Consider the following 14,118-nt stretch of genomic DNA (forward strand, 5'->3'; position numbering starts at 1 on the left):
TGTTCTGTATGAGTAAGAAGCTTTGTATTAACAACGTCCTTTCTAATCTGTATTTCACTTTTAGTAATACACTGGCACGCACAATGAGGAAACGGACCATATCCCAGGTCTGTGTGGAAGAGAACCCCAGGTTTCAGGAAAGGGAGCACCTTTCAAAGGTGACAAAACACCCTCACGGGGACTGCCTGCATATTTTGGCTCACATGTTTTCATCTGCTTGAATTTAAACTCTGGAATCAGTGTGGCAGATGCAAACCCATTGTCCTGGGTTCAGCAGTAGCAGTCATGTTTCTCCTCCTTGGTAGCTGGTGCAGTGCAGTGTTTTGACTTTCGGCTCGGGAACAGAGCTGATAGAGATGTTTTGGTTTGGCCAAGGACTTTGTGAGCCTCATGCTCTGCCAGGGAGGAGGGGAAGCCAGGAGGAAGCAGAGACAGGACACCTGACCCAAACTGACCAAAGAGCTATTCCATACCACAGCACGTCATGCCCAGGATGTAACTGGGAGTGAGCCGGAAGGGCTGGGAGACTGCAGGGTTGGAGGAGGTATCGGTCGGTGCTTGGTCGGGCTTGGGGGCGAGTTATTGGTCAGCGGGTGGTGAGGTGTTGTATTCTCTTCCCTTGTTATTTCCTTTATCATTATTATCATTGGTGGTAGCAGTAGTGATTTGTATTATACCTTAGTTACTAAACTGTTCTTATCTCAACCCGTGGGAGTTGCATTCTTTTCAATTCTCCTCTCCATCCCTCCGAGAGCAGGGGGAGGGCAAGAAAGGGGAAGAAGTGAGCGAACGAATTACCTGACTGGGTTTAAACCACGACAGTTCTTTTTGGCGCCCAACGTGGGGCTCGAAGGGTTGAGATAACGGCAGATCTGACCGGATTAATAGTCACTCGTCACAATGCTGATTTATTGGCTCTCAGAGTTGTTCTTGTTGATCTCACAGCTTCAGAATGTTGTAACTTACGTAGAGCCGGTATTTGCTGTGATAGTGTTTATCAAGTGTGGGGCCTGGGCTAAGGTTCTTGTCTCACTGTGCTTTATGGCAATGGCTTGTAATACGGGCGGGCTCCAGCAGCAGGGCGGGACGGACGTGGCCGTGGACTTGTACCTGGCCGTCCGGCTGCTCTTCACCGCCCTGGCCCTCACCCCACTCTCCATCTTCGTGAGGCTGCGGGGAGCCGAGGGGGAGCGGCCCCGGGAGCCGGCGCCTGCTGAAGCGGCTCGGGAGAGCGGCCCCGGGGACCAAGCGGCGGCGGGAGCGGGGCCGGAGGCCGAGAGGGGACGGCTGCCGGTGGAGGAGGTCGGGGGGGTCGAGGAGCAGAAGGAAGCGGCTGCCGAGCAGCGGGATAAGGCGGCGGAGGAGCCGAGCCCCGCGGAAGAGCCGAGCCCCGAGGAGGAGCCCAGCCCCGCGGCCGAGCCGAGCCCCGCGGAGGAGCCCAGCTCCGCGACGGCCGAGAGCATCCCCCGGAAGCCGCCTGCCGAGCCCCAGGAGGATGCAGGAGACCACGCAGCATTTCCCAGCAAGGCAGAGGAGGAAGAGCTGGGCTCAGGAAAAGAGAAGCTGGCGGTGGGAGAGCCGGCAAGCACAGCGGCTACACCAGCCCCAGTGACAAGTACAGCAGCATCGTTTGAGAGTTCTGAAGGCTCTGAATGGCCTTTGGGTATCCTTGGGACCTGCCTGCTGATTGTGATGGGGATCAGCATGTTGGCACACACACAGACTGTGTTCTACCCACAACCATTTTGTCTGATCTCAAAAGTTAAGCAGAGTCGGGTTTGGGTCTTGTCTGGGGTTAGACGACAATATAGGGGGACCAAGAGATTTTCCCCAAGGCTGGAGAGTCATGAGTGGCAGGGTGTGTGGGACAGTATGGGCAAGTATCTAGTCCACTGGGCCCCTCCAGTGCTTTGGAAGCATCGGAGATGGAAGGCAGCTGTATGGAGTCCCCAGCAACAAGCTGCAGAAACTGCTTAAGGGGACAGTGAATTATTTTAAGCCTGGTGGGCCCATGGCACTTCAGGCCATCAGAGCAGAGATGCAACATAGAGATGGACTCATGATCGAGGGGTGGACTTAACAATGGACACTATTGCCCAGGTTATTCACGAGTGTGAACACTGCACACAGTCTCTCCTGCTCTGGAAGACTGTTACAAGAGATGGAGCCTGACATCATGGACCAGATGGACGCAGCAGCTTTATAGGGACTGGTCCATGCACTAAGATAAGAGTGCACCAAGATAAGAGTGATGGTATATTGAAAATATGGGATCTGAGCATGACGTGAATGGTATGGAATAAGGGGTGGATAATGTCCTGGGTTCAGCAGTAGCAGTCATGTTTCTCCTCCTTGGTAGCTGGTGCAGTGCAGTGTTTTGACTTTCGGCTCGGGAACAGAGCTGATAGAGATGTTTTGGTTTGGCCAAGGACTTTGTGAGCCTCATGCTCTGCCAGGGAGGAGGGGAAGCTGGGAGGAAGCAGAGACAGGACACCTGACCCAAACTGACCAAAGAGCTATTCCATACCACAGCACGTCATGCCCAGGAGGTAACTGGGAGTGAGCCGGAAGGGCTGGGGGACTGCAGGGTTGGAGGAGGTATCGGTCGGAGCTTGGTCGGGCTTGGGGGGCGAGTTATTGGTCAGCGGGTGGTGAGGTGTTGTATTCTCTTCCCTTGTTATTTCCTTTATCATTATTATCATTGGTGGTAGCAGTAGTGATTTGTGTTATACCTTAGTTACTAAACTGTTCTTATCTCAACCCGTGGGAGTTGCATTCTTTTGATTCTCCTCTCCGTCCCTCCGAGAGCAGGGGGAGGGCAAGAAAGGGGGAGAAGTGAGCGAACGAATTACCTGACTGGGTTTAAACCACGACACCCATCACTTAAACTGCAGAGCAATTTCCCGTAACTGCTATAGCTGAAGGAAGGCAATTCACCTCAGCACAAGTAATAATTAAACTGTAAGCAACTGAAGTCATAGAATCATAGTCACAGACTGGTCTGGGCTTGAAGAGACTTTAAAGATCATCTAGTTCCAACTCCCCTTCCACAGGCAGAGACACCTTCCACTAGACCAGGTTGCTCAAAGCCCCATCCAACCTGGCCCCTAGATCAGCCATCACAACAAACAACTGTTTCAAGCAGCACCAGATGTGGCCAGGTCCTTTGCTTCCAGGGGCAGAGAGGTTTATTTCTCCAGGTCCTGTTGCTCCTGTAATGGGCTACTCATACAAGACATGTAGACCACCGTTAATGTGTTTGTCTCTCACCTTTGCTGGTAGGCCTCAGAGAGCAAAGAACATGCATTGCACAGCTGGCAGGGAGCCCCAGGGCCTCACCTCAGAGGTGCAGCCACCCGGAGGCACCAAGCTCCTATCCTCGGGTCTCCAGCCCCACCACTGTAGGCAGAGACTCAGAAACAACTACTTTTTACCTGACGATTAGGGCCAATGGTGGTGGGGTTTAAAATATTTTTGAACTTTCTATTTTGTTATTTTTTATAATTTCCAGTAATACAGGAGATACATACTGAAGATATGGCAGTGGCGTCAGTCAAGAAAAGTGCGCTTTCTACCAAAACACAAAACGGGTACGTACTGAGAAACACAAGGAAACAAAAAGAAAACTTGAGGGATTTTGCTCTAAAGCCTGGGCTATGCCAAATGCAAAAGTAAACCTGAAGCATGGCCCCAACATCTCAGCACATTCACTGTGACTTGCACCATGTGTTTAAAAAACCAAACAAAACCCCCCAAACCAAACATGGTATTACAGCACATAAAACGAGAGGAATGACAGCTGCTTTCTGGGCGGGCAAGACTGCTTTCTAAAAACGCAAGGTATATTCCATGGTTGATTGCACCGGAATTCAACTTTATGCGTCTTTTTTCCTCTCCTGTATTGCCCAGAGAAGCTGTGACTGCCCCATCCCTGGCAGTGTTCAAGGCCAGGCTGGACGGGGCTTGGAGCAACCTGGTCAAGTGGAAGGTGTCCCTGTCCACGGCAGGGGGTTGGACCACTCTATGACCGCCCGAGGCACAGCCCGCCCGACTCCGCCCCGGCCCCGCCTCAATCCCGCCCCTCGCCCGGCCCTCCGCACCGCCTCAGCCGGGCTACAGCGCACCGGTGCCCCCGGCAGCTCCTCGCAGCGGCCGGGGTTTGCCGCGCCGCTGGGGGCGGTGCTGGGGGCGGTGCCCGGTGCCTTTTCCCTCCCGGTGGCGCCGAAATCAAACCGCGCCGGAGGCGACAATGGTAAGCGGCGGCTGCGGCGAGGCTGCTGCTCTCCCTCCTTCCCCCCTCTCTCTTTCGCGGCGTGAGCCGCGGCGCCGTGTCCGGTTAATGAGGCTGTTGAGCTGGCGGAGCAACCCGGCCATTGCCTCTGGTAACCCGCTCCTCGCCTTTCTTTCGTAGCTGAGGCAGCGCGGCGGGGCTGCTGGGCCGTGTCCCCTGTCGCGCTCCCCCCGCTCTTGAGGATCCCGCGGCGCCGGTGCTGGGGGTGCAGCGTGGGCCATGTTTGGGTTCTTGAAGGGCAATGTAAATCTAAGGAACCCGGAAGAGCAGGCCCCGCAACCGCAGTTCGGGCGGGGGTACCGCTGTGTGGCCGCGGGTGGTGCGGAGGTGAGGGGAGCTGAAGGGGTGGCCGGTGTGGCCAAGTGTGCCGAGCAGCTATCTGCCTGCTGTGGTGTACAGGTGTGAGCACCTAGCTGAGAGGTAGGAGAGCGAGACCAACGTGAAGGTTAATAAAGCTTACCTGGAAAACACGTTGTCACTTTTCTCTGTCGGAGTGCTGGTGTAAAGGTTGGCGCCTGAGGGATGTCAGGCTTTGTGGCTTTTGCTCCTTTTGCTGCAGATGTCATTCGGGCTGTTTGGGAAGGCAGGGAGAAAGAAGGTGATCGGTCTGTCCTCTGTTCGTGCACCTACTTGTGTGTATGTTGAGGCTCCGGATACCAATGCTGTGATGTACTGATGTCATCAGAGACAGCTGTGTTGTCAGTGCTGATGTAGGGCATCAGCAGCTAAAGCAGGAGGGAGGAGACTTCAGAAAGTATTAATAGTGCTTTTGTTAAATGTACTGATTTGCTTGTGTTCCTGCCTGCGTGTTACTGTAACTGCATAAGCTGGTTTCTCAATTTATTGTTAAAAATTTAAGTCAGTCTGGCTGTTTTGCTCCTGAAAGATGTTTTAAACATTGTGCCGCCCTACTGTGCGATTTGTTTAAGAAGGAAGCAATAGTGAAGAAGTAAAAAATGGCATTAGCCGTTAATTCCCTTCCAGCACGACTTGGACACAAGCCCGAGTCATCTTTCTTGAAGCACCATGTTATTAGAATCCTTACTTCCATTGACTGCAGAGCAGCAATATTTATGTTGTTTTGTTTTTCTTTTTTGAGGGAGACCACCTTTTGCCAACATCCTATTTTGCTCTTTCCATCCCCCTTTCAGTCTCCTGTAGTCACATGCAGCAGTGCAGGGTCACATAGACCATGAAGCAAGGAGTGGGGCAAGGGGAAACAGTCCTGTTTAATGTTACAGCCACTGCTTTTGGGTTGTTGAGGCGTGTGCTAGATGCTGTTAATAAAACTCCAGTTCTCTGTGAAGTACTTTATGTCCTGATTTTACAGGGGCATGTCAAAATAGCATCTCTTGGTTTTGTATTACAGGTAGCAGTTTATGAGTAGTCATTTCTCCCTTTTGCTTCTATTTCAATCCATGTTATTTACTGCTCAGTCACACAACTGCAGAGAAAGAAGCATAGTTTTTAAAGTGTGACTTTGAAATCAGAAGGTTAGGTAGGAAGTTTGAAGAAAGATGTAGTACCTTCAAATGTACTTTATCTCCTTGATAAAAAACTAAATGGACTACATCTCACACTAGCGCCTCTGTATCACAAGATAAATAACAGCTCTAACAAAAAAAAATCCTGAAACAAAAAACCCAAACCCAAAAGATATTCCTTCTTATCTTTCTAAGGACTATTAAACATTTAGGTGAGTTGCTGACCCTTGATATAAATATACATTTTAAAACTAGTAACATTGGAAGGGACTTCAAAGACCATCTAGTTCCAACCCACAGGTCACAGGTAGGGACACCTTCCAGTAGACCAGGTTGCTCAAAGCCCCATCCAGCCTGGCCTTGGTATGCCAAGAAACATGGGGGCATGAGCTGGATTGGGTTGTGTGAAAGGTCAGTTCCAAATTTACAGTGTAGGTTCCCTCAGTTTGTTAGACTGCAGGTGTTAGCTTGGTGTAATGATTCTTTGGGAAGAAGTAGTTTATCTGAAAGTCTGGGCTTAGTGGTGTAGTATTTTAAAGGACAGCAAATGTAACTTAGATGTAAATAGATTTGAATTCTGAATAGATGTTAATTATTCAGGTTGCTGAATGTATTGGTTTGCTGGTTTCTTTTACCCTGTTCTAGTCCAAGAAAAAAGGTTTGAGCTTTGAGGAGAAGAGAGCTCGCATGATGGAGATCTTCTTTGAAACAGTAAGTAACTTGTAATTCTCCTATATTTACGTTGTTGGGAAAACAGGTCCTGAAAGAAGCTTAGCTGTAGATGACCTCTGTATATCCTGCTGTGCATTTCACTGATGCCCTGTGTCACCAATGTATAAATTACAGGGACAGAGCTTGATTTGTACAGCCTCTGATCAGGTGGCTCATCCCCAGGCGGAGCCAAGGCATTCAGATGCTTAGGTGATATCAAATGCTTCAGGTGCTCTCTATTCAAATTTTCTAATTCTGACTTTGTTCTATCAGAGGGATTAGGAACATTAGGAAATACCTCACTGCAGTTTGTGGGAGGAGGAAGAAGACATTTGAGTGTAGAAAAGATGAGGAGACTTGGAAGAGGTCACTGGTGAGACAAAACCAGGGGATCCAGAAGCAGAGATAGAATTAGAATGTGACATAGGTGATTCACAATATTTCACCTATTAAAAAGAACACTGTGGTATCTGAGTACTTGAGCAATGTGGTGCACCTGGTGCTGACAGTGTAACCTGTGCTCTGTCTGCTCTAAGAGGTTTACAGCCTTAACTAGAGACAAGACCTAGGTGACCCTGCTTGAGCAGGGAAGTTGAGCTGGATGACTCAACTTCCATTTGGAATGGGGATGGATGACCGCCATCCCCATTTCAAGGAATAGTGGTCCCTTTCAGCCTCAACTATTCCGTGGTTCTGTGACTTGAGATCACCAAAGAGCAGAAAAGGACTTGTTACAATAATAGTCTTTTAAAATTATTTAATTAATAAGTGTTCTAAGTCTATTGAGGGATGTGCAGCCTATTTCCCTAGCAAAACATAAATATGGAATGTATTTCCTACTTGCTTTTTTTTTTTGCATCAATTTAGTGTAAAAAACCCACCCAGACTTAGATGATGCTGTCATTTGGAGCTAAAGTGTCTTTTATGTTTTGCACAGAAAGATGTGTTCCAGTTGAAGGATATAGAGAAGATTGCTCCAAAAGAAAAAGGGATTAGTAAGTGTTACAAAACTTAATTCTCTTAAGTCATACAGGTCATACAGTGTAAACTTTCTTGGCTACAATCTTAGGTTTGTGATTGTAATGGGGAAAAATAGCTAGAAAGGGAGACCTGTCAATGGCAGGGCTGTAGGTTTAAAAGTGGCATGAACAGCATACTGCTATCTCAGTTTACTGATGTTAAATGGGATGGGATTTTTCCTAGGCTCTGAGATGGCTGACTTGCAGTGCACTCAGGTAGTGAACAGAGGATTTAAATGTCTGTCTGTAATGTCACAAATATCTTAAAATGCTAGTCCAGATTTACACAGGCCATATAAGCTTTTCTCCCCCCAGAAAATGGCTGGACAGCTGTAAATGGAAAGAGGTTGTCTTTCAGTGAAAGTCTTCCTGATGAGATCCATTGGTTTAGGATTAGGTCCAGAAGGGTTTATCTTGTGCTGTTGAAGTGTTTTATATGTTCCTCATTCCGCTTCCTTCTGTGCTCATTAACAAAAGGGTGCAAGGCATAAAGTTTGTGTAGTTGCCACTGTCCTTGACTAGCATGTCTTTATGGCACTGCAAGAGTAAATGAGCTTCTTGGAAGAACTGCAGGCATATGTGAATATTGCAAAGCAGCGTTTTTCAGTTATGTCTTCAGCTAAGAGGGACACTGACAAGCTTCTGAAGAGATGTGCTGTGGTCTTGATTGGTTTGTCAATGCATATATTTAATCATAATTTGCAGGAAGAGGATGCAAAACAGTAAATACAAGCAATGGAATGTCGTATTAAAAAATCTGGAATGTAGAGTTTCTAAAACCATCAACACATTTTAATAGTCCACATTCATCCTGCCTCTGTATATAGAGGCATTTAGCCATTCACCCTAGACCCCAGTTACTCTGGAAAGAGCAATGTCTGGGCTGTGAAAATGCCCCCATGCTGGCATCCAACCTGTAGCTTCCAAAAGATTGGGTGTTTCTGATCTGAGATCCCCTTTAGACTTGAAAGTCAGACACTGAAAACCATAAAGTAGCTCAAAAGTCTTTATGTCTGCAGTGCTTGAGTATAATAACAATTACTTGGAACAGACACAATTCTTAAAGTGGTGAGTTATACCACACATTTGCTAGAAAATGAACAATTGCGTTCAGAAATGTTTTGGATCCTTTGACTGCAGTTCACTTTTTGTATTGGAGCTGACTATAATCAAAAGTAAGATCTGCTTCTCCTGAGTTTATAGACAGATGGCTTTGGTGCCTCTGCTGCTGTTAAATGCTTTGATAGGCATTACGAAGTGAAATGTAATTGCACTCCTAATCAAGAAATTGTAAATTAATCCATGTTGGAATTAAGATTGCAAGATAACTTCTCAAATACCCTCTCATGAGTTTGTTATGGTTTGTACTGTAATATGCATGTATGTCTTATGATACTCATGAGTGGCGTTTTACAAACATCTGGTAGCAGACTGTACCGAGTAGCAGCCTTGATGTATAAACTGCTGATCTGAGATTTATCCCTTCAAGTGAAGCATCAGGCATGGTGTCCTCTTGAAATCTTCCAGCTAACCGATGCTGAGTAAAATATTCATGCAGATTATTGTAAACTTAGGGTTTGCATAATTTTCTGTAGTTTAGATGCTATGAATTTCTAATTTAATATTTTTGCTTTTATTAGCCTCGATGTCAGTGAAAGAGATTCTGCAGAGCTTAGTTGATGATGGCATGGTGGACACTGATAGAATTGGAACTTCCAATTATTTCTGGGCTTTTCCAAGTAAAGCTCTTCATGCCAGGAAGCGTAAATTAGGAGAATTGGAGTCTCAGGTAAATCTATTTTAAGGAAAGTGCTTGTTTACCTGAATGGATTTGCTTTTTTCTTATACTTTCTTGTCATTCTTGTTCATATTATGCTCTCTCGTGTGTGTGCATGTGTGTGTGTACTACTGTACTGTACACAGATTTTACTATAGGAATCATCTGGCACACATGGTATGACATCTTGCTATCACGTCAGAAAACTTTTGGAAGTTGGTTTAGTTGGAGCTTGAGAAGACTTTGTCTACTTGCTGCTTTCTGAAAGCATGTTATTTGTGATGCAAAACATCATTTAATGAGTTTCTCTAAATATTTAAGTAGCATATGCTTTTATGCGTCTTTTATATATGTAGGCCATCATGTGGTAATGATCTAAAAACCATGAGAGGACTGAAATGCGTAACCTAAGTAAATGTGACAGTGGTTTGTTCTTATGGCCAATGTGCTTTCCTCTCTGTTTTTATTGGTAGCTTAATTTACGAGCATTTGTCTAATCCCATATTGTACTCTCATGAAGAGAGAAGAGCAAATTAGTCATGATCTTCTGCAGAAGAGCCAGGCATCTTTTGTTTGCAACATTTCTATTCTATTGATCTGGTTCTTTCCTACTTTTTAACAACTGTCGTTCTTGCTTCTCTTAATTGGAGTGGGAAGACATCTATTCATCAGTTTTGTTTACAAGTGGAGTACATCATAACAAGATCAATAAACTGGCTTTGGTCTGATGGTGCCATGGCACTGCCAACCTTTCCCATGCTTATTTAGCATTATGTCTGTTCCTCAAAGAATCATCTGAATTAATGCGAAATTATTGCTAGTATCTGAACATGTCTACAGCCATTATTTTCTTCAGACATAGCTCTGGTGTTATCATTGCCATCTTATGTACAGTGTTGGCCACTTCAGCTGCTACTTTAAGGCTCCAAACTGAGCGTTGGAGCTCGTGCTTTCTTCCCAAGCTTGTATAGTAAAAGCAGGTTTTTACATGCATAAACACTTGTTTACGCATAAAATGTAGTGTGACCAGCTGAGAGGTAACCTTGTCAGTTATCCCTTGCTATGCTGTCATGGCTTGTAAATCTTATTAAAAAACTGAAAGAGTCCAATCCACTCATCTGTTTTAACCAACATAGGTCAAAAAAAGTAATTTCCTTTTGCTCTGAATATTTTCATTAATGGCTTGGATAATCTTGATGGCTGTCTGAAAGCATTTAGTGTGTCTGCTTGTGTAGATCTGGCAGAGGGGTACTCTTGTCACATGCCCAATGCGTTTGCTACAATTTTCAGGATCAAGAATAAGAATTCCTGGAGCTTTCACTTCATTTCTCCTTGTTCACTACCTCATGTCATTTTTATGAGCCAGTGATACATTCAGGGGTCTGTGGCAGTAAGGAGGAAGTATTGCAGTCCTTTCTGTCATTAGCTGTAAGTTGATAACCTTTTAGGCAGGTGCCTCAGATGAGTTGGGAAATGCTACTTGATATAGCTGCTGTGGGCTGTATTTTTGTGTATGGGTCACCAAAATCATTGAGTCTTTAATTTCAGGTTCTACCACTGACTTGCTCCATGTTTTGAGTAACTTTCTCAGCATCAGATGTATCATGGATATAAACAGTACATTGTGGTACTGAGACTTGGTTAATATTAAGTTGTCACACTGACAATTTTGTCTGCCGCTTTATTGCCTTTGCTTTCAGAACTCAGATGAGTCCAGGCATGAAGAACTTACTCAGTTTAGCTGAATATGCTTGTACTATTTTCAGGCATGGACTTAGTCTGGCATGACAGGGTTTAAATTCATTCATTGGTTGCTAGTAAAAATACACTGATTCCTACTCTGAGTTCTGTTTGTCTGAAACAGGAGATCAGTTTAACTCTACCCCAATTTGGAGCTGAGTGTCCTAGTAACGTTACTCAGGTTATTAGGATGTTCACACAAGTTTTAGACCAGGCTGCTTACTCTGCCAGAACACAATGCCAACTGAACAGTTGTACAAATACATGCCCAAATTCCTGCTTTGTTCACCAAACACCCTGGTGAAACTGTCATGTTGAATGCAAATGATTTGCTCCTGGATACTTTATATTTTTTGCTTATGCTCCACATTAATCCAAGTAGCTGAATGAAGCAGTTGGTATTTGTTGTCTTTGCCCTTGGGCCCAGTCCCATCATGAATTGTAAAGATAATTGATCAAGCAGGTCTTTGTCATACCCTGATGAGTATCTTCCTTGGAATGTCTTGCAGAATCTGCCTAATATGCTCTATCATAAGTATACAGGAGTTATCTACTAACTCCTTTAAATGTACTATTACATTATTAAAAATAAAGCTATCTATCATTATGGAAATATAGGCATGTAATTATTGTATTGTAATGTTATTTTATGGCTACTTATGTGTATGAAAGAAACTGCTGATATAAACAGTTTTGTGATATAAACCTGTTCCAGCTGAAATAGTTTTGTTGCCAGACATTTATTTGCAAGCCAAGTCCTGCTCCTAACATACAGGGTTATTGATGCAAGAGCTCTCTTTAGACCATGTTATGAGCCCTTAAAATATTCATATTCGTTACCTTGCTTTTCTGATGAGAATGGGAATGTTACAGCATTTCAAGGGAAAACATTTTCGGTAGCTGAAAATGACTTCTCTGTTGACATGGTAGAAAGGCGGCATTTTCAATGAATAGCTCTCTGAACGTTTTTGCAAGATAACAGATTCTGTCTGTGAGCTGAAATTTGCTCTTTTTAATGTGTGTATGCTTCTTCATGTGAACACATACAGATTTTTCTTAAGGGTTTCTGAATCCAGTCACCGCATATCACAAAACTTCTTGTCAGACCATGCAAAGCAAAGGAAAAGAAGTAAGCTATTGTACGATTTCTGTTGCACGTTGCCTGTCTTTCATCATTCCTGCACGCAGCTTGTGGCAAGCTGAGCGACATGTTTTCTTTCTGTGTCTTGTCCAGATCACTTGTTACATGAGTTGGTCTCTTTCTTCAGTTATTAAAAGCTGGAATCAAGCCACCTTACTTAAAGTACAAGTTTAAAAATCTAGTAGTTCAGTTCATACTGCAATTAAAGCTTTTTACTAGGAAGCAGTATCTTTGTTTGCTGAGCGAATGGGCAAGAGGTGAAGAGAAAGGAGCGATCCCAAATACTGAAGACAGACATTTGAAAATAAGTGGAAGAACAGAAGAAGCTTCTATAAGATGCACATTCTCCTATTAATTCATAGTGCTGAGGCTTACGCTGGACAAATTGGGCCTGCTACAGAACCTTTTGCTTGCATACGTTGGTACTTCATGTCATTTTAGTGAAGTTGCTTTTGCCTCTCTGCATCTTACAGAGCTTGTGATCATGGGGAGGCTGGTTTAGGAACTGTTCTTGAAACAAATACTTTGTTTCAGATATTTTTGTGATTATTAAGCCACATCTCAGTTTAGAAACTTGGGAGCAAAGAAGTCTAGCTTGGTGTTCATAATGAAGAGCGAGCCAGTTTTGGCTGGATGTTTTAAAGTTGCGCCTCACAGTAGTTGTGTATATCATAGATTTATGTCAGAAGGGATTTAAGTCATCAGTGTGATCCTTTTGTGCAGAGGAATGGCAATTAAAAACAGTGCTTGAAATAAAGGATGTTGGTGCTGCTCTCTAACCCGGAATTACTATTTAGACTTCTTCCTGTTCTTCTGAAAAGCCAGGACGATGAGCATCTTCAGTTTGTGTAGCATCTGCTGCCATTTTTTTCATTGATGGCTCACAGAGTAAGGTTTGCTAAGTAGGTCCCTATGGGTTTTGTATTGATTTGTTTTGCAGTGGATGACTTAAAGGTTTATGGCTTCTACTGGATGCTTATTCTTCACCTCTTGGTTATGCTTATGCAACTGTGAATTGGACCACTGAAAAGTAAAAAGACGTGGGAAGCTGCATTTTGGTTTATAGTTGCATCAGTACAGCTATGAGATGGTGATAGCAGAGCAAGGGTGTAGATTGAAAAGTATTGTTTTAACAAGGTTTATAAGTGGAGACATTTTTAATGGAACTTTACCTTGTTGAGAGAACTGTGGAAGCTTTACTGAGAGGTTGGTGGGTTTTTTTCCTTCAATAAGAAAGGGTGAAACGATGTGGTTTTATTCCTTATCAGTATTTTCCTGGCAGCCAGGTTCTGAAGTTTTGAATTACCTATGATCAATCGTATTTTGACAAAATGAGATGTTTACCCTTGGCATAATAATACCAGAAGCTTAGAAGTTTTATTAAACTAATGAAGAATTTGACCTACACAATGAAAGAAGAAAGATCATTTATTGATGATTCTGCTGCCTGTTGATTTCATGCATAAAATGTGGAGACTGGAGATAAGCAACTCCAGCGTGTTAATAACAGTCCTGTTCAATCCTGGGCAAGGGCTGCTAATATGTTTCATACGATTACGTGCCTGCTTGTTTTTTGTATTGTTCTGATGTACATTTATGTTACCTGCTGAAGAAGAGAAGCCACAAATGCAACCAAAACATTGACAACAGTTGTGTCGGGTAGGAACTGGCATTAACAGTGAGGAAAGAGAAGCCTTTATGATATAACCTTAGTATAAGCAGGTTCAGTTTAGATTTTTCTTTCACTTTTTCATATGTGTCTTTGGTAAAACACAACTGTGCTGTCCCTTTTAAATAAGAGGCTATTGCAAATACTTGTTTGCATTTTGTTTTATAGTGGCTTGAATTAAGTAGTAATTAACTAGTAAAAATGAGGCTTTTTTCACACAAGGCCTGTTGAGTCTGCAGACCACAACCCTCAAAAGCCATAAGGAAAGTCCCATCTCTCCAGAACT

The 14,118-nt window shown here is 44.3% G+C and overlaps 1 protein-coding gene across 1 annotated transcript in view; it reads left to right on the forward strand.

Annotated features, from left to right (window-relative positions):
* Positions 1 to 4,510: 4,510 nt before the first annotated feature.
* MND1 (meiotic nuclear divisions 1) overlaps positions 4,511 to 14,118 on the forward strand; it is a 41,636-nt gene continuing 32,028 nt past the window's right edge. Inside the window, exons 1-4 of the mRNA XM_057419191.1 lie at positions 4,511 to 4,690; positions 6,421 to 6,486; positions 7,424 to 7,481; positions 9,146 to 9,294. Coding sequence (XP_057275174.1) covers positions 4,511 to 4,690; positions 6,421 to 6,486; positions 7,424 to 7,481; positions 9,146 to 9,294 — 453 coding nt within the window. The remainder of the gene's footprint in view (positions 4,691 to 6,420; positions 6,487 to 7,423; positions 7,482 to 9,145; positions 9,295 to 14,118) is intronic.

This window comes from Pezoporus wallicus, unplaced genomic scaffold (assembly GCF_028554395.1).
Source record: "Pezoporus wallicus isolate ANWC-B61680 ecotype Strahan unplaced genomic scaffold, APGP_CSIRO_Pwel_v1 contig_2384, whole genome shotgun sequence".
NCBI classification, from domain to species: Eukaryota; Metazoa; Chordata; class Aves; order Psittaciformes; family Psittacidae; genus Pezoporus; species Pezoporus wallicus.